At 41.9% G+C, this 20,363-nt stretch overlaps 1 protein-coding gene across 7 annotated transcripts in view; it reads right to left on the bottom strand.

The window, feature by feature from the left end:
* Positions 1–1,819: 1,819 nt before the first annotated feature.
* The window catches only part of PRUNE2 (prune homolog 2 with BCH domain), a 142,655-nt gene continuing 124,111 nt past the window's right edge, over positions 1,820–20,363 (bottom strand). For 3 of the 7 annotated variants that reach the window (XM_035100253.2, XM_035100252.2, XM_035100254.2), the window contains exons 17-19: positions 18,249–18,284; positions 13,672–13,719; positions 1,822–10,350 (exon numbers count right to left, since the gene is read on the bottom strand). In XM_035100253.2, coding sequence (XP_034956144.2) covers positions 10,320–10,350; positions 13,672–13,719; positions 18,249–18,284 — 115 coding nt within the window. In that variant the 3' untranslated portion in view covers positions 1,822–10,319. Of the gene's footprint in view, positions 10,351–13,387; positions 13,720–18,248; positions 18,285–20,363 lie in introns of all 7 variants that reach the window. The other 4 variants (XR_004691591.2, XM_035100256.2, XM_060280062.1 and 1 more) reach the window with 4 other exon arrangements.

The following is a 20,363-nucleotide window of genomic DNA, read 5'->3' on the forward strand; positions in this document are numbered from 1 at the left end:
TGCTGAGCTTTTCTTAGGAGGAACCCCCCCCCCCCAATGCCCAATGCACCTTGCCTCTGCCTTCCTACGCTATGCTATGGTTGGTGCACAGAATTAGTCAATATTATACCCTCCAGGTGTTATTGGCCTGGGGAAACTACGTTATGTTTGAAAGTAGCTACAAAAGTGATGTGTAAATTGACAGAAGAGGAGAAAAGTAGTCCATGGTACCAATTCCTTATCCATAAGTATTTAGAAATATCATGGTCTAAATCAGGGTTTTGCTCAGTGCTGGATTGCTGCTTATACTGTATTATGAAGCATGTTTCCTCAGTTTTATTTAGATATGCAGATGTGTGGTTTTCAGACTTCTTTAGGAAACAAGATGCCTTGGATTACGTGTGTACCAAATGTCAGCTTTCATGTGTGGAAGTACCTTAGGATGCACATTTAGTACCCCAATTTTTGGAAGTTATGTGTACATGTACATAATACCTCATTTCAGTTGTCTAGATATTTTAACCATTTGGGTTATACTTTAGCCTTCTTCAGGCATTTATTGCCTGAAGGAAGCAAGTGTGGTGAAATGGGGTGGGATGGTTTATGCATTTAGCTCCACCCTCTAAGTTGCACATCTCCAGCAGCCAGAGTGCACAGAAATGCTGTTTATCTTCCTGCCGCAGTGGTACCCATTTATCTACTTGCACTGGTGTGCTTTGGAACTGCTAGGTTGGCAGAAGCTGGGACAAAGCAACAGGAGCTCACCCCGTTGTACAGATTTGTACTGCCGACCTGATCACAGTGTCCCATTGTGCCAGACGTGGTTTAGTCCTGCTGACCACATGACCTGAAAAGCTGTCTCTGGACAAATGCTGGCTCCCTTGGTCTGAAAAGAGAGATGACCACCGAAACCCCATAGTCACCTTTGACTGGACTTAACCATCCAGGGGTCCTTTACCTTTTACCTCCTGGAGCCTGCTGTACATGCTCCCCTCATGATTTAGATGAAAATCCTACCCATGGTGACAAATTCTGTCCCTAGTTTCTCAAGTACAGTGAGTACATGTCATGGACCTATGGCTTTCCAGATGTTATTCCATTACAACTCCCATCATCCCCAACCATTGGCTATGCTATCTGATGCTGATTGGAGTTGGATTCCAACAACATTTGGTAGGTGAAACTAAAAACCTAATTGAAAAAACTTTGTAGTATTGTTTTCAAAGAAACTCTTACTGAAATATCTGGATGCAGTTTGTTCCTATTCAGTCTCTACAGCCACAGCAGGTGCTGTAACCTTCCAACAGCTTGACTTCACCCCCAAAGGCACTCTCCTCCATTGTTTCCCAACACAGACGGATGCCAACAGTTTGTTTCTGTAATCAGATGTTCTGGTTGATATGCCACTTAGTAAGATAGTTAACCAGAAAAGCAAGCAGACCCTTTAATATATGTCACAGCAAGCCTAGAATGCAGTCTACAAAAGCTAGAAGCTCACAAGAAATGACAGGGTGATAGCTTTCTTTGAAGTGCAATGTATATGCTTCGATATTGAGATGAGTTCATTCCATTCTCCTAACACTAGGAATCTGGGATTACCTGGAAACTGATCAGCAGAAATTAGCCCTTGAGGAAAACCGTCTGTTGAAAAGAGAGTAAGAAAGCAGCCCCAACTAGTGCTCAGGCACAAACAAAAGCCAGAGCTAAAATAAATGACAATAAGAAATAGGCAAATGTTCAAGTTATTAGCTAAATGCAACAAAGCTTTTGGTTTAATTTGCCCATTCAGCATTCCATATGTAAGTCTGCACATTGTAATGCAATAGCTGTGTTGGATGCAGAGATGAAATTTGGTAGACATTGTATAAACGTGCCTGTTCTTGAGGAAGACCAGGAATGAGACCCACAAGTTGCATTATCTCCCTTGGAGACTTGAGATACAGACTTTCCACATTATTGAGTCAAGTCATGTGTTTGAAAGTTTGGAATGAAAGAGACCCCATAAAAATACTGCTGGGTGCTGCTTTTATGTGATCATCTTCTTTCAGGGTGCCTATGGCTTTCCTTGTTATCGAAATCATGGGGGAGCACATCTTTAAAGTGGTTAAATGTTATAAATATTATGCATAAATGTATCCTTTCGACTTGACAGCTCAGGGAAGTTACCTAGTTTTAAAAATCATATAAAATCAACTCCAGTTTCCTCCATTCCAACACTATTTTGCCCTTTGAAAAGGGACTCCAGGAAGTGCCCAGAGGCACTTTGCTGAGCTGATTGTTGGCCAAGCCTCGTCCCATCACCAGACCCACCCAGGTGACAGACGGTGCAAAGCCAGGACCTCATTGTTCTTTTCCGGAGGATACTCAAGAAGTTCCTCCAGGTACTTACGGTATCACACATTTACTTTTCCCCTGAACCATTACCCTTATGTTAATATTGTATGTACCTCCCCTTTTCTGACATTTACTGGTAGCTATGTAACTATGATGTAGGAATGATGCTTTGGAAATGTATTCTGGGATTTAGGTGGGGAGTTTTAAAAGTTCTTGCAACCCTGCTCCCGCTGTTCAGTCTTGGCTCGAACCTGTTGCACAAGAAAACTTGCTATTTTGCTCCGGTTGCTGGCTGGACTCCTTCCACGGGCTCTTGCCTGACCAGCTGGGTGGCTGAGCAGCCTTGCGCCCAGAATTTTCTATAACACCCTTTAACACATAAAGCTTCAGGAAATACTGGCAAGTTTTGTCTGGGTGAAAAGAAGCAGAAGTTCCAACTGGAAAAAGTTTTTGAAATGCCATCTGTTCTGAAAATGAATGCCTCAAAATGCACTGAATGAGTGTCCAAACCACTTCTGTTAGAATGTCTGTTAAGCCTGCCCCATCCATGTATGCAAAGCTTTTTCCCTATGGGCTCCCTTTAGCCACCCTCCCCAATCTTTATTGCAGCCCAGATTCAACTGTACATAGGTATGCTAAAGTTACCAGCACAACAGGACTTTCCCCCCTCTCCTCCCTCCTCCCCAAAATGGCTTGGGGTGTGTGTGTCTGGAGAACCCCGTAAACTGCTGGGGGTGCAGGGAGGAATGTTCTATCGGACAAGCTGACATGTCTTCATCAGAATTGAAATTCTGCATCAGGAATAGGGTAAAAGTGTGTGGGCCAGATGGACTTCTAAAGGTTGTTGGGACTTCAACTCCCGTCAGCCAAAACCAGTGTGGCCCAGCAGTGAGGACTCTGAGTGTTGTCCTGTGACCTTTGGATGGCTGCACATTCCCCATCCCTGGTACATGGCTTCTGCTTCAAACATCTGTCATCTTCGTCAAGAACATACATTATTGCTACTGGATTGTAAGCTCTTTATTTCTGATTCATACATACATATTGTACATATACTGATATTACATATTATATTGCTTAATCTAAACAATTTTGTTAGCAGAGTTGAACAAAATAAATAGTGCATTAGGGCCGTTCCAGATAACAGGAGAAATCCATACTGTTCTTACTAGCATTCGTATTAGTAGCCATAACTCTAGCCCCAGCCTGGGGCTAGTGGCGAAATACCCCATTCCTGACATTATACAGGGAAGGTAGTAGATCCTTCAGGTGAAAAGGTGGATAGCCTCTACAAAAGTTTTTTTTAAGTAAAAGACATGATCCAGCCAAAGTGAAGTATTTGAAAGTCCAACTATCTTAACCAAGTTAAAGCATATGCTTAAACCATTCTTAGGGTCTTTGAACTCCTTAATTTTGGCTATTTGGTACAACTACATTTGGACTACTGTGTTCAGTTCTGGTTAGTACACATCAAAAAGGACATTGCAGAGCTGGAAAAGCAAAAATAACCAGAGAGGTGGAACAATACCCATTATGAGGAATGATTGGAGCATTTGGAGCTCTTTATTTCTTTTAAAAATGCAAGGGGGGAAGGACATGATAAATGTGTATAAAATGATGCCTGGTGTGGATAAGGTGGACAATTTTCTTCCTCTCTTGCAAGAGCCAGGGTCATCCAACAAAGCAGAATGCTGGAAGATCCAAGGCAGACAAAAGGATGTACTTGTTCATATGGCACATAGTTAAATGTATGGAATTTGCTGTCACAAGACATAGTAATGGCTTACACTTTGGATGGTATTAAAAGGGGTTTTGACAAATTCATGAGGGATAGGTCTATCTGTAATGGCTACAAGCTATAACAATTTGTGCTACCTCTGAAAACTGGTTGCTGCAGAACAGGAAAGTGTAGTTACACTCCTGCTTGTAGAAGGCTTCACGGAAGAGGCATCCAGTTAGTCGCTGTAAAAATAGGATGCTAAAATAGGCGGGCCTTTGATATGATCCAGCAAGGTATTCTGATATTTTTTGTAATATGCTCCATATATTTAAAATATCACAAAATTGTATGGAGAGAATGGGGGGGCATGTTCATCACCAGTGACCCCAATGGCACTAGCCAATAGGTTCCCATAAATGTGCCCCCATTTGGTGATAAAATGGGGGCACATTTATGGGAACCTATCACCAAATGGGCAGCATCGAAATCAGATTGATTATATTCTCTGCAGCCAAAGATGGAGAAGCTCTATACAGTCAGCAAAAACAAGACCTGGAGCTGACTGTAACTCAGATCATCAGCTTCTTATAGCAAAATTCAAGCTTAAACTGAAGAAAGTAGGAAAAACCACTGGGCCGGTAAGATACAATCTAAATCAAATCCCTTATGAATACACAGTGAAAGTGAGGAACAGGTTTAAGGATTTAGATTTGGTGGACAGAGTGCCTGAAGAACTATGGATGGAGGCTCGTAGCATTATACAGGAGGCAGCAACGAAAACCATCCCAAGGAAAAGGAAATGCAAGAAAGCAAAATGGCTGTCCAACGAGGCCTTACAAATAGTGGGGGAGAGGAGGCAAGCAAAATGCAAGGGAGATAGGGAAAGATACAGGAAGCTGAATGCAGATTTCCAAAAAATAGCAAGGAGAGACAAGAGGGCCTTCTTAAACGAGCAATTTAAAGAAATAGAGGAAAACAATAGAATGGGGAAAACCAGAGATCTGTTCAAGAAAATTGGAGATATGAAAGGAACATTTCGTACAAAGATTACCATAATAAAGGACAAAAGTGGTTAGGACCTAACAGAAGCAGAAGACATCAAGAAGAGGTGGCAAGAATACACAGAGGATTATACCAGAAAGATATGGAGGTCTCGTACACCCCAGATAGTGTGGTTGCTGACCTTGAGCCAGACATCTTGGAGAGTGAAGTCAAATGGGCCTTAGAAAGCACTGCTAATAGCAAGGCCAGTGGAAGTGATGATATTCCAGCTGAACTATTTAAAATTTTAAAAGATGATGCTGTTAAGGTGCTACACCCAATATGCCAGCAAGTTTGGAAAACTCAGCAATGGCCAGAGGATTGGAGAAGATCAGTCTACATCCCAATTCCAAAGAAGGGCAGTGCCAAAGAATGCTCCAACTACCACATAATTGCACTCATTTCACATGCTAGCAAGGTTATGCTTAAAATTCTACAAGGCAGGCTTAGGCAGGCTTAGTCCCTCTGCAGACAGTCTCCATGTGTTCATTAGCACAGCAAGTGACTGATTGAGAAGAATAAGTACAGCATCTATTAAACGTGTTGGTGGAGGGAAACCTGCACTGTTATCATTGTCTCATATGACCATCATCCGTTCTGAATTAACTTCTAGATATAAGAACCTATATCACTTTGATTAATTCTATGAGTTTTCAAAACTGAGGCTAAACAGGAAACAGGGAAAATGTTCTTCACAATTGGAAGATATTTCATATGACTGTTTCTGAGGTAGAAGAGTCACCACAAGGTTCATTTTCCTATTAATATCTTCATAGTAAAAAGGACCTTATAAAGGAACCCCATGGCAAAATTGCACGTTAACATAACCTTCAAAATGCTTGCTTCCTACTACAAAGTAGTAGGGGAAAAGACCAATATTCTCCATCACTCTTGTATAGTCTATAATATAGACTATGTATTGCATAGTCCTAATGTCTGTGAAGAATACGAGTTCATGGCATGGGAGGCATTGAAAATTTCAGACAGGGAACACTCTCAGCACCTGGAAGGTAACTCAAACCTCTGTCTGTTAAACCATGGCATCCGAAGTAGAATTTCTTTTGAAGAACAATCCAGTTTTCAAATTATCATTCTACAGGATGACATAAAATGTCAGGTGCTAAGCTGGGTTCCACTCTTGTATAAGAATCAGTGCTCAGCACTTTATGGGGCTGGCACCACACAGGGCATGTGTTGTTCTTGGAACTTCAAGCTTAGATTAAGGAAGAATCACAGGCAGCATATAAACTGATGTCAAACAAGGAACCTCAGATACACAGCAAAATATTATTTGTTCCCTGACATTTAACTACAGAGCTTTCTTATTTCCTTCATTTCTTTCTGTTGACAGAGCCTATTTCAATCCTTTTAAACAATCCAACTTATTGTGTTGGATCTGAAGGTTTTCTTCCTCTGATGGATGGAGCTTACTCCATTAGAAGAAGACTCTTTCTATTGGATTGGCAGAAGGCTCCTTCTATTGGAGAATGCAAACCTTTGGATCCAAAACCAGTATATATGTAAGTGGATTCCCAATGTTCAATCTCCATCACACACTCTAGTGGCAGAAATTGAAAGAGAAACGGGGTGCAGTCATGAAAATATGGGCTGATTCAATTTTCAGTGGCGCCCACTGAATTCTATGGGGGGGGGGGAATAAATGGTCTGCAGATACAACTGAAGGGGTACAAAGTTTTACACACACTCCAAAAACACAACTCACCAAAGACAGGAAGATTTAGTGTCCCTTGGTTAACCTCTTTGCTTGCTGCCACTCTTCATATGAGGGAAATGGTTTGGAATTATTTTAAAATGGTGGGGAAACCTCCCTTGCCAACAGTGATGGCTTTGATGATGGACTGCAGAAGGTCCCAGCTTCCCTCTTTCTGCCACCCATCCCCTTGCATGTTGGATAGCAGACTGGTCCCTTCCCTATAAGACAAGGTATTATTTGGACTTTGGGTCTACCGCCATTGCTGACCGGCAGGAGAATCTTGAGCTTTGAGATTCCCTAGCGCTGTGAGGGAGGGGGAGCCATGTGAGCGCCACGGACCCCCAAAAGAGCTCCAGATCAAGCATTCTGGAGACGTGGGGACTCAGCTCCCCTGTCTCCTCCGCTCCCCGGTAAGCCCTATTAAGGGAGCCGAGAGCAAGCAGAGTGGAGACATGGTGCCTTGAGCTAATCTGCTACCCTTGCAACATGAAGCTCCGAGCCGGCAGCCTGTGGAGTGGTGGATTTTTCCAGATTCAAAGGATTTGAAAACATTGGACACCGTGAGTAAAGGAAAAGGCTTTTTAAAATTTTAATTGAAAAGATTTAGACACGGGAGGAGATTAAAAAAGGAAGTTGATTTCCCTCATTGAGCGAATTGAGATGCAGTTAACTTGCCCAAAGCCGGGAAGCTGACAGGAAGTTTTTAATTACCAAAAATCGGACTTAAAACTTTTCCCCTAAGGCAGGGTAAAGGGGAGAAAGGTTGAACTTTGCAAAATCCCTGTAAAGGTTCTTTAATTTGGTCTGGGGAAAGTCCCCCTGGAAGCTGGAGTCAGGTCCCTGGAGGGATCAGCAAGCCGCCATTATGACATCACTCTTTGAGGCTGAAAACTGTCAACATTGAAGAGAGCGTAAAATATAAGGTTGTGAATAAGAAGTTTGACATATGCTCTTTTCATTAATGGATATATGAATTTTAAGATATGAAGAAGAATTTAAAATGAGAGTTTGTAACCAGATCGGGCATAATTTCTGTTTTTGAAGTTTGGAAATACGAACTGCGCCATTTCGTGCTGTAATCTGTGCTGTTCCCACGAAATTGGAGACGACCAGGATGTCAGTAGACACATCATCATCTGACTTTATTGACTTTCAAAAGGAACTTTTGGAATTGCTTTTGGATTTTAAAAGTGAACTGTATCAGAATGCTGTACAGATTGACAAAATAAAACAGAACTGTGCGGAAAGTGAAAAAGGACTAATCCCAACAAAGTATGAAGCAAGATGAACAATCATCAGCCATGGACAAAGTAATAGAATTTAAAGATGATGAAAAAGCTGCATGGAACATTGTTCCCTCAGTGAGAGGGGGGGGGAACAGGACTCATGCTTGATTCAAAGAACCTTCAAAGAAGAACTAGCATGGAATAATGCGCTCACAGTGAGAGAGGGAGGACAGGATCCATGCTGGGGCCAGAACTTAAGGGGAACCAAAATTGAGACAGGGCTAAAAAGCTGTGGTGCAACAGCTAGGAAATTGGGGAGGCAGCAGGGGACGAAGAAGGGAGATTGGTGGATAGATGGTGAAAGAGCAGGAGTGGGGTGAGGAGTAATAATGGATATTTTTTTTACTGATCAAGATGGCCCAAAATTGGAATGACCTATGGAACTGGCTGATTCATCTGGGAGACCCTGAGTCCAGGGGGGGGGGCTGAATTAGATTTAAGTGTTTAAATGTTATTATGATAAAAGAAATAATATTTGAATGTATGGAAAATTTTTGGGTATAAATTTGAGGCTAAGGGAAGAAATAGAGGATAGATGGATGGGGAAATAAATTTAGATTTGGACTAAGATGAATTATGGGTGGAAGATAGTTGAAGCTTTTAAGAAAAGAAATAGTTGTGAGATAATGAAAAAAATGTGTTAGAATGATTTAAGATAATAAATGAAAATTGCTTAATTTGGAGTTAAAAATGGACCCAGTGCCAGGGGAATCGAGAAAGTCTACAATGTTAATTAAAATGTTAGAATTGATATGTTTTCCTTTTTCATGTTTTAATTCTTGTTTTTTGTGTGTTTTTGTGAATTTTTGTAATTTGTAATATATGAAAATCAATAAATATTATTTGGGGGGGGGAAGACAAGGTATTATTCAAGGTGAATGTGAAGTATATGTGAATGGAGATAATGGCAACCACTACCTGCCTGTCATAACAACTACAGATGACTAATGACAAATGATGGTTAGTAATACAGGATATTGATTTATCTATTTGAAGTTATATTTCTGGAGTAAGATGACAATAACTAGTGACTAAATTTATTACAAAGAGCTACTATGAACATGTTATGTCTAATAGCATCCACTTTTTGATTAAATAAGACCCACACAACTCAGCATTCTATTTTCAACCTGGCAAATTAATTAATTGGCCACCACCATTTGAAAATAAACTAGTGTGTTTTAGAAGTGCTAGGGTTTTTCTTCTCAACAGAGGGGTGTTTGTTACTGTGCAGTACTTTAGTTAGCATGAAGTTTTGAATTTGGTACTTTGTTAGTGGTGACAACTGGTACAGCAATCAAATTAAAAGAGAACCTTTATTTTCTCTTTGAGGCTGATATCTCAGCATACTATCTGATGACCTCAGCATATGTTGCCATCATTTCAGTCTGGAATCTCACTGAGGTCCATACATGTTCTCATTCAGGCAAGGAATATCCTTTGCTTCTGCAAGCATTACCTTCTCTGGGGACTTCCTGTTTCCTTAACAACACATAAAATTAAGTGGGGGAAATTCCATCCCTGTTATTCATGGCACTATTGTGATCAAGAATACTGTAGTCCTGCATAGTGCCTGCTATTGAGATATAGTGAAAGAAAGAAAAGCACTAAGAATTTTTTGTGAACAAAGGAGTGGAATTATAGTTAATGGTGGCAAGATCACGGAAGTCTCTGAAGCACTTGTAATGCTCCATGTGAGCTCAAGTTCCGCAAATTCTTCTAAGAAGCAATGTGTGTTTGTACTTTCATAAAGCAAGGAAGGGAGCAATCTGAGTATCTCCTTGCACAGAATTCTGTGTGCCTCATTGAGCCCATTGAGCCCAATACACTGGACTGGGGCCTTGTTATAGGGAAACTAACATTTCTAACGTAACTTGGCACAGATATGTTAATACGCTGAAGCCAAAATGCAACAATAAATCAAACGTACAGAATCACGGATGAGGCACACTGATGGCAAAATTCAGAACTGGGGAAAAATGCATATTGCAGGTAACACTTCTGAAGGTAATGCACAAATCTGCACGTTGCTGCCATATATATTACTTCAAAAAACTCTGAATGGCACTGAGTGATCAGAGAACAAAGGTTGCAATCTACCAGGAACTATTGTTGCACCAACAGGCTGGTACACAGGGGTAATCCTCGAGGATTGTGCTCAAATGAGAAACCCAAATTGTCCCCATCCTCGAGGCCCAGGCACACCAAACAAATGAAAATTCTCTTCTCCACTTTGCCAAGGAAGTTAGGAATTTCCTTTCGACGTCATGTCAATCCTTGAGGGAAACAAAAGAAGAAGAAAACATTTAGTACAGTATATATTTATTGGTGTATGTATCGAGCACAGGGCAGGAGTAGTGTTTGTCCCATGGCCCAAGCCAGACACCCCAACCCTTTTATGGGCTCTATTAAAATGCTCTCCCCCACCTTTCCCCACCTTCTTCAGGAATGCCCTAATCATGCCAGGAGCCTCTTTTGAGTCAACAGTTTAAAAAGAACAAACATGCAATTGAACAGGAATAAAACCTGCACAACAGTTCAGCACTCCTAACATTACTCAGGTAATATTGTGATGGATAGTTTTATTAAAATGGCAAGCCCAATGTAAATATACTTGATGAGATCATAGATATACTAACTTACTACTTCACCAAACCTTTATTGGGCATTATAAATAAAACATGCATATCTAAAATTTTAAAATATATACAAATAAACAGCCTTGTAAAAATATGTAATAACAGGGGTTTTCATTGGAATTTCTTCCTGCTAACTATAGCATTCACCACTATAAGGTTGATAAAAAACTCAGCTACTCTTGCAGTTACTTCCAGGTCAATGTCAGACAGATAGAATTTGATATTTTCACTGTGCCATGATATTAGGCTACCCAAAAAAGGGAATAGCACACGTTTGCAGCTGGTTGTACAATGGACAGTAGAAAAGAATATGTTCCAGTGTGCCTGGCACATTCAAAAAACATCCACAATGTCTATCGTTTCTGCCTTGACAAAAGCTGAGGGGAAAATGTTCAGTTGGGCCATGCATTGGACTGGAATTATTAATTTTGAAATACAGGTGACCCTGTTATCTGTTGGATTTAAACCATAGAACTTGGGGGAGCAAATTTTATTTACAGCTGACTCGATGTTTTGTTTTTCAATGTCCCTTAATCTAGATTGAATATTACAATATATTGCTCACTTGAAAAATACGAGGGTTCCAAGTCAATACCAATAGATCTGTTTTTGCTATGTAAGAGTTGGAACCCTCTGAATTTATAAGAGTTCTTAAGTAAGTCAGAGAGCAGACTCGAAGGTTGGCAACAGAAATGGCAATGCAACCAGTAGTTTATGGTGGTACCCCACACCCAATATTCCATCATATGTATACCTAGTTCTGCACACATCGTCTCATGCTTGATTGAAATTGAGAGCCCCAGGATATGACTCAAGGAACTTGGGTGTATATCATTATTATATGCTTGTATCCATATTGGGATCCCAAAAAGTAGCTGGGACAACACTTTAGCTTGAAAAATCTGAATAGCAGCTGGCCTAAATTGGTTACCTTTCTGAAAATAAAAGTAACTGCCTGTTTTATAGCACTTGTGTGATGGTTTGACCAACCATTTTGCATGAGTCACATGACTCATGTGGGGCACGGACAGGAAGAGGTGTGTCCCAGTTTTGGGAGCCAACATGTTGGAGGGTATGGTGCTCAACTTTTTATTTTTACATATTAATACTTCCCGTGTATGTGGTTTGGTTGTTTCTGGCTATCCCTTTTCACTTCTCCCTATGTTGCTACTGTAAAGGAGGACTTTAAAAAAGAAAGAGTGTCCACTAGAGAAAAGAGAAGCAATGGTAGAATGTTATGTTGAAGGTATGCAGGTACCCAGACAAGGTACCGAGCTCCCCAATTTATAATGGGGAGAAGTTATGGGGCAAGGCAGTAGACACAATGAAACCAATATATAGGGGAGAGATAGTGCTTTACTCTTCCGGCAGTCTGAAAGAGTTGTAGTCTTTATTTATGAACTACTCCTAGATAGAATGACAGGTAGGTAGCCGTGTTGGTCTGGTGTAGTCGAAACAAAATTTTGAAAAATTTCTTCCAGTAGCACCTTAGAGACCAACTAAGTTTGTCATTGGTATGAGCTTTTGTGTGCATGCACACATCTTCAGATACACACCTTTTCAGATACTTTTGTGCATGCACACGAAAGCTCATACCAATGACAAACTTAGTAGGTCTCTAAGGTGCTACTGAAAGAAATTTTTTAAAAAATTAATTTGTTCCTAGATATGTCATCCAAGATAATCAGCGATGAACAAGAATGGTATGCCCATTCTTTTTAAATACTGTATTGGCCCGAATATAAGCCACACCTTTAAAATTGGAAGGGGGGAGGGAAAAAATACCTGAATATAAGCGGCTCCATTCCTTGCTGCTCCTGGCTGCATACCTGGGGGGGGGAGCCGTGTTGCTTTGCTGGCAGCCTTTCCCCTTTGCAGCCTTGGGAGAGAGGGCGGGGGACTATGCAGGGCGGGAGCAGCTTTGCCACACTCCTGGCGCTGTTTGCCCCGCGCTCCTGACTGCATATCATAAGGTCGCAAATAACTTTTATTTTAACTTTTCACGGTCAGTATTGGGGGGGGGGAGTGAGGCTTATATTCAGACCAATACAGTATTGCCTAAACTTTACAAAGATGCACAGAGAAACTTTTCATTCACACCCTCCCTACAAAAACCAGTGTCCAACTCAATCAATACAAATTTATATGCATTGTCAAAAAATGAGAAGCAAGAAGAATCTATACCTTACAACCCTAAAGCAAGTTGTGCTTACGTCCCATTGAAATTAACGAGTCTTAATTAGTTACGATTCACCTGTCCCGTTGATTTCAAAGGTGCTTAGTGATGACTAACTTTCTTGTACTACCATAGGGCCCTAGACCTTTGGTTTGTTTACAGTATGACATCTTACCTATCCTATCCTATCCTACTTAATGTGGAATAAAGAACTACAACCAAGTGCACTCTTATTGCTGATATTTACCTTGAGAAGTAAACATTTATTCTGGAGAGCTATTTCCTGAAATTTGAAACATGCAAAATGCAGCTGCTTTTTTGAAGAAAGCATTTGCTATTCAAACTACAAATGCAGGCAAATTTGAAGAGACCTGGATGGAAAAGATTTTGGAAGGAGGACTGGGTAGACTCTAGAAAGACATTATTAAAAGTATATGAATGCTGCAAATCATTTTACTTGTGTTCTATAAGTCAATCAGATAGGTTGCATGGACTAACCTGTTTACTATTTCAACCTGATGTTTGGAGATCTTTCCATTATGTGGGCAGCTCAAAATAGTGCACCACTTTAAAAGATGAGTTGTTTAAAAGTACCATTCCATTTTTAAAAAATAATGAGTTACTTTCTAGCAGCACTAGAAAAAGCCAGCTAGACAAACCATGTAAGTATATGGATTTGGAACAGACCACCTGGAGTTTACCCAGTTCTTCAGCGTCTCTTACACTGCACGATCATGAAATAAAATGGAAATATAATGCCATAATTAATTGTAAATTCTTACTCCTGCTGGACTGAAGTTATTTCTGGCTCATTTGAAAGACAGCTTGCTCTGAAGACAAGTGGAAATGAACAGTAGTAAAACACACACAACCCTCTTTTTAGACATTTAGGGAAGTAATTCATTTATTTTAAACATTGAGGCGAGGCATACAGTTTTGTGGGCCAAGTTCACTTCCTCAGCTGCATGAAGTGATTATAGAGGCAAAAAGAAATGCCCTCCCTGCTGAGCCCACAAAACTGTGTGCCATAATAAACCTGGTTGTCTTTAAGATGCCAGAATACACTAACTAACAAGGCTATCCCATTGGAATCAGCCACTTTAAAAAGTCTTAAGGGTGTGCAAGGTTAAATACATTAACAACTTATTCCTATAGACAGTTGCCTGGGAGTAGCAGTAGTGGTAGTAACAACAACAACAAACAAACAACAACAACAACAATTTATGGTTATACCCAGGTCGTTTTTCAGCTGGAACTCACTGGAATTCAGTTTGGGCCCCTCTCTGGTGGGTGGCATTCAGTGGTGTAGTAATGGGGGGCGGGGGCGCCGCCCCAGGCGGCAGGCTGGGCGGGGGGCAGCAGGTTGGACGGGGCTGACCACCTCCGACGGCCGCCGCCACCATCGAGGAGAAGCCCCGATGCAAGCAAGACTGTCTCACTCCGCAGCTTGCTCGCGGGGTTTGCCGTGTCACCTCATCATATGCTTCCTGTGCGCGCATGCGTCGTGCGTCAGGACACATGCATCGTGACGCGTGCTTCGTGTGTTGTGCGTCATGACGCATGCATCGTGATGCGGAACACATACGCATGACGGACACCCCGCTGCCCGGCGGGGTGCCTTCGGGTTCGCCACCCCGGGCAGCCAGGCGGCTAGCTACGCCACTGGTGCCATTGCCGTTATAAGAGAACAAGGGTGAGTTCTGGCACCTCTTTTTCTAAAAAAAAAAGCACTGGTTGATATTTTATTGTGCTTTTAATACTTCATTGGGAGCCGTCTAGAGTGGCTAGAGCAACCCAGGCAGATGAGTGGTATCTAATTAATAAAGTTATTATTATTATAACACTGCTTATACCCTGTCCATCTGGCCAGACCTCCCCAGTCACTCTGGGCAGCTCCCAACAGAATATTAAAAACATGATAAAACGTCAAAAATTAAAAACTTCCCATAAAACATAATGAAACATTTAAAACTTCTGAATACAGGGCTGCCTTCATATGTCTTCTATTAGTCATATAATTGTTTATCTCTTTGACATCTGATGGGAGGGCAGGCACCACTACTGAGATCTTCAAATAATAAATAATAATATTATAAATAAATAATAAAATTATTATTATTATTCACTTCTGGCAGTGAGGGAACTACCAGAAGGCCCTCGGAGCCAGATCTCAGTGTCTGGGCTGAAAGATGGGGGTGGAGACACTCCTTCAGGTATACAGGGTCAATGCCATTTATCATAGAATTGTAGAGTTGGAAGGGACCTCAATGGTCATCTAGTCCAACCCCTTCCAGTGCAGGAATCTCAACTAAAGCATCCATGACAGATGGCCACCCAACTTCTTCTTAAAAACCTCCAATGAAGGAGAAGCCACAACCTCCCAAGGGAGACCATCTCACTGTTGAACAGCTCCTACTGTCAGAAAGGTCTTCCTGATGTTTAGTCAGAATCTCCTTTCTTGTCACTTGAAACCATTGGTTTGAGTCCTACCGCACAGAGCAGGAGAAAACAAGCTTGTTCCCTCTTCCATGTGACAGCCCTTGATACATTTGAAGATGGTGATCATATCTCCTCTTAGTCTTCTCCTTTCCAGGGTAAACGTACCCAGCTCCTTCACCCATTCCCCATAAGGCTTAATTTCCAGACCCTTGATCATCATTTAGGGCTTTAAAGGTCAGCACCAGCACTTTGAACTGTGATTGGAAACATACCAGGAGCCAATGTAGATATTTTAGGACCAGTGTTATATGGTCCTGGTAGCCATTCCCAGACACCAGTCTAGCTGCCGCATTCTGGATTAGTTGTAGTTTCTGAGTTACCTTCAAAGGTAGCCTCACATAGAGCACATTGCAGTAGTTGAAGTGGGAGATAACCAGAGCATGCACCACTCTGGCGAGACAGGGCGCAGGCAGGTAGGGTTTCAGCCAGCATCCCAGATGGAGCTGGTAGACAGCTGCCCGGGATACAGAGTTAACCTGCACCTCCATGCAGAACTGTGAGTCCAAAATGGCCCTCAGGCTGTGCACTTGGTCCTTTAGGGGCAGGCACAGTTACCCCATTCAGGACCAGGGAGTCCCCCACATGGGAGTAAGCTGCATTCTATTCGCTTAGCTGTGGATAAGCATGCATAAAAAAGGCTAGGTGATAAATCCAAAAAGTTTCTGTTCATTAAAATATTACGCTTCCCTCTATAAATCTCAGGTGCTGATGTACCAATATTAGCCACCCCGGCCAAATGTGGTAAAGCAGCATCAACAATATAGGAGGTGGCTGTGTGGCACAGTAAATATTTCCAACCATCACGGAGCCAGTGTTGTTGATGTAATCCAGGAAACTTCCTATGTAATCATCCTGAATGGTGCTGGGGTTCCTGGGATTGCAGATTGGCTTTGCTCCAGTTCTAAGCACCATTCAAAGTCACTACAAGCTTTAGAACTTAGCGGTAGAGCTCAAAATTGTGTAATAAAGTAATCTCCTGGCCACTTATGCTTTTGGAAAGGTAGACTTTGATCCGCACAGCTTCTGTAACAGCATCATTAGTTACCCTCAAAGAAACAAAGGCTTCTAAAGCTCATGCAATAGTTGTGACAGCCAAAGCATAGCCAAACCACTCCTCTAACATCAGAGTTGTCAAGGTTGTTACCAGCATCAAATCTAATGATCTGTGGCTTTGTGAAAAGAAATACTATGCTATATTCTATATATACTATACTATACTATACTATACTATACTATACTATACTATACGTCTGATTTAGAGTTTGTGAACAGGATCAACTGGTTTCCTACAAAGTATTTATTTTCAAGCAATTTGCCAGATATTATATTAAAGGTAAAGGGGCCCCTGACCATCAGGTCCAGTCGTGTCCGACTCTGGGGTTGCGGTGCTCATCTCGCTCTATAGGCCGAGGGAGCCAGCGTTTGTCCGCAGACAGCTTCCGGGTCATATGACCAGCATGACAAAGCTGCTTCTGGTGAACCAGAGCAGCGCACAGAAATGCCGTTTACCTTCCCGCCAGAGCGGTCCCTATTTATCTACTTGCACTCTGACGTGCTTTCGAACTGCTAGGTGGGCAGGAGCTGCGACCGAGCAACGGGAGCTCACCCCGTTGCAGGGATTCAAATCGCCGACCTTCTGATCAGCAGCCCTAGACTCTGTGGTTTAACCCACAGTGCCACCTGGGTCCTAGATATTATATTAGAGGCCTGCATATATTAGAGGCCTGTAAACATGTGTGTGTGTTTTACAAAGGTCGACAAGGAATCCAAGTAGAAAGAACAGTTTATTTAAGGAACATTTTCCAAGCTATCAGCAGAGCAAATCTGATGAAGAGGTATGTTTCACTCAAATCAATGAGACCTATTTTTATCAAGTAAATGTACTGGTATTTCTCCAATCTGGTACTCTCCAGGTGTTTGGGGTGAGAACTCCTATCAGCCCCAGCCAGCCTGGCCAGTGGTCAGGGATGATGGAAGTTGTAGTCCCAAGCAACTGGGGGGCATCGGGTTGGAGAAAGCTGGCTTAGGACATGAAGTGTGGCTGTGATTTTCGACTGAGCTTAGTGATAAGTGCATAGAGTTCAATGATACACACGAACCTTAGAATAAGTCACCTTGAACTCTGAGTATTATTATTGAGTAGGCATTTACAAAATAGCACTGTTTCCTTGAAATAGATATGATGCCACAGATTACCAGAATGCTGTCTTACTTTGCTGGTGCTTCCCTCAGCTCTTCATCCAGTCTGCATGAATAAAAGTTACAGATGTTTCCAGGGCAGGGGCAGCGGGGGGAGAAGAAGAAGAAGAAGCGAGCAGAGCATAAGACAGAAACAGGCCAAAAGCAGAGCAAAGATCAAGCAAGATACATGCTTTTTAAAATTCTGCCCCAGTGTTATAGATCTTCAGTTCCCTAGAGTGTCATTGACCTATCTATATTTAGTTGCTCTGGAAGTGGTAGCAGCGCATGGGTGTCAGTGGCATGCATTGCTGTACAACAGGCACCCCCAAACTTTGGCCCTCCAGATGTTTTGGACTACAATTCCCATAATCCCTGACCACTGGTCCTCTTAGCTAGGGATCATGGGAGATGTAGGCCAAAACATTTGGAGGGCCACAGTTTGGGGATGCCTGCTGTACAAAGACGGCAACAGTGCTGTAACTAACGTGATTTAAGTTAGCAGCTGCAGGCAAAGTCACATATTTTTCCTATTTAGCATTCTTTAGTTATAAATAAGGCTGAACTCAATGGAGTTCCATTATACAGAGGCTATGGGAGTTCTTTTGTGCCTGCAATAGTCCATCGCACTTCCTCACAGCCAGAAACATCTACACAAGCTGCAGCAGAGCAGAAGTGTTACCTTACTCTTCTCTGAAAGGACCTGTCTTCTTCATACCTTTCAAGATAAAAGTGGGTGAAGGACAAAAACAAAGGTCAAATGATATGCAATTGCCACCTTTATGCCAAGTATTTCACCTCGATATTTAAATGAACAAGGAACCTATTATTAATACATCAGCTAGTTTAAATGTATGTAGTAGAGTTACGGGAGATAACCTGCTGTAAGAAGAAAATGGCATGGAATGCCTTCTTTTCCCCACAACAGCTTTGCAAACCAAAGAGAGAATCCTGAGATACCATTGATATTTCAATAATGATTTTGTGTCTTTGAAAATCTCTTCTGAATTATAACTTCAGGCAGCAGTAGGAAAAAAATGCAGCAGCAGAAGCTGGGTTTTGCACCTGCTGCTGATGTGAATGCAGATGGCATCAAAATGTGGACTTGCACCCACACAATTATGCTCATTTGGACCTTATTCAATTGGCTGGAGGCTCTGCATGTTTACATCCGGAGCCACTATGCACACAGTTAGAAATGGGTATGTTATTCCAGCTTTTTGGAGTGAGACCAACAAGTTATGATTATTTCAACGCCTGATATGGCTGTCCAGGGATTTGTCAAACAGGGGAAATGCCACACTTCCAGAATCTTTATCTGTTCAGAAATAAGGCACCAGATGTAGATATTTTAATGTAGAATAATGGGTCCATATGCCTTTCTACCTTGTTTCCACCTCCCTTTTAATGCCTATGGGATTGCACCTCAGTAGAGCCCAGTTTTCATTGTTTACACTGATGATCTTTAGATGAAATGTAAACATGTCCATGTATCATCAGATCATGTTTCCTTGGGCTTTAACCAACATCTTTTATTATAATAATAATAATAATAATAATAATAATAATAATAATAATAATTTATTATACCCCACCCATCTGGCTGAATCTCCCCAGACACTCTGGGCGGTTCCCAATTGAATATTAAAACAATACAGCATTAAATATTAAAAGCTTCCCTAAACAGGGCTGCCTTCAGATGTCTTTTAAAATTAGAATAGCTGCTTATTTCCTTGACATCTGATGGAAGGGCATTCCACAGGGCGGGTGCTGCTACCGAGAAGGCCCTCTGCCTGGTTCCCTGTAACCAAACGGGAGATAACGAGAGCATGCACCACTCTGGTGAGACAGTCCGTGGGCAGGTAGGGTCTCAGCCTGCGTACCAGATGGAGCTGATAGACAGCTGTCCTGGACACAGAATTAACTTGCGCCTCCATGGACAGCTGTGAGTCCAAAATGACTCCCAGGTTGTGCACCTGGTCCTTCAGGGGCACAGTTACCCCATTCAGGACCAGGGAGTCCTCCCCACCTGCCCGCCTCCTGTCCTCCACAAACAGTACTTCTGTCTTGTCAGGATTCAACCTCAATCCGTTAACCGCCATCCATCCTCCAACCGCCTCCAGGCACTCACACAGGACCTTCACCACCTTCACTGGTTCTGATTTGAAAGCGTGGTAGAGCTGGGTATCATCCATATATTGATGAACACCCAGCCCAAACCTCCTGATGATCTCTCCCAGCGGCTGCATATAGATGTTAAAAAGCATGGGGGAGAGGACAGAACCCTGATGCACCCCACAAGTGAGAGCCCAGGGGTCTGAACACTCATCCCCCCACCACCACTTTCTGAACACGGCCCAGGAGGAAGGAGCAGAACCACTGTATGACAGTGTCCCCACCTCTATTATGATGTTTTAAACCTTAATCAGATCTTCCTCTGCTGTTTGTATGGGGATTTCAACTCTTTAGTCTCTGCAGTGATGGGTACATTTTAAATATATGTTGTCTGTTTAAAACCCCGATATCTTAGTTGCTTGTCAGGTGATAGGGAAAGGATCAGGGAGCGCGATTGCACCAGGCCAGATCTGGGTCTTCCACATGGTGCAACATAGCTATTATTTATAAAGAAGAGAAATATGTAGGAAAAGAAAAAAAAGAAACAAAAGAGATAAGAACCTTGGAAGTATTATTATTTTAAATTTCCTCAGACTAGCAATTTGCTGTCTTCCAAATTTTGAGTCTGATTTATCTATTAATGGAACACCCTAATTTGTGACATTCATGCTATCTCTGGCTT

Source organism: Zootoca vivipara, chromosome 11 (assembly GCF_963506605.1).
Source record: "Zootoca vivipara chromosome 11, rZooViv1.1, whole genome shotgun sequence".
Taxonomy (NCBI): Eukaryota; Metazoa; Chordata; class Lepidosauria; order Squamata; family Lacertidae; genus Zootoca; species Zootoca vivipara.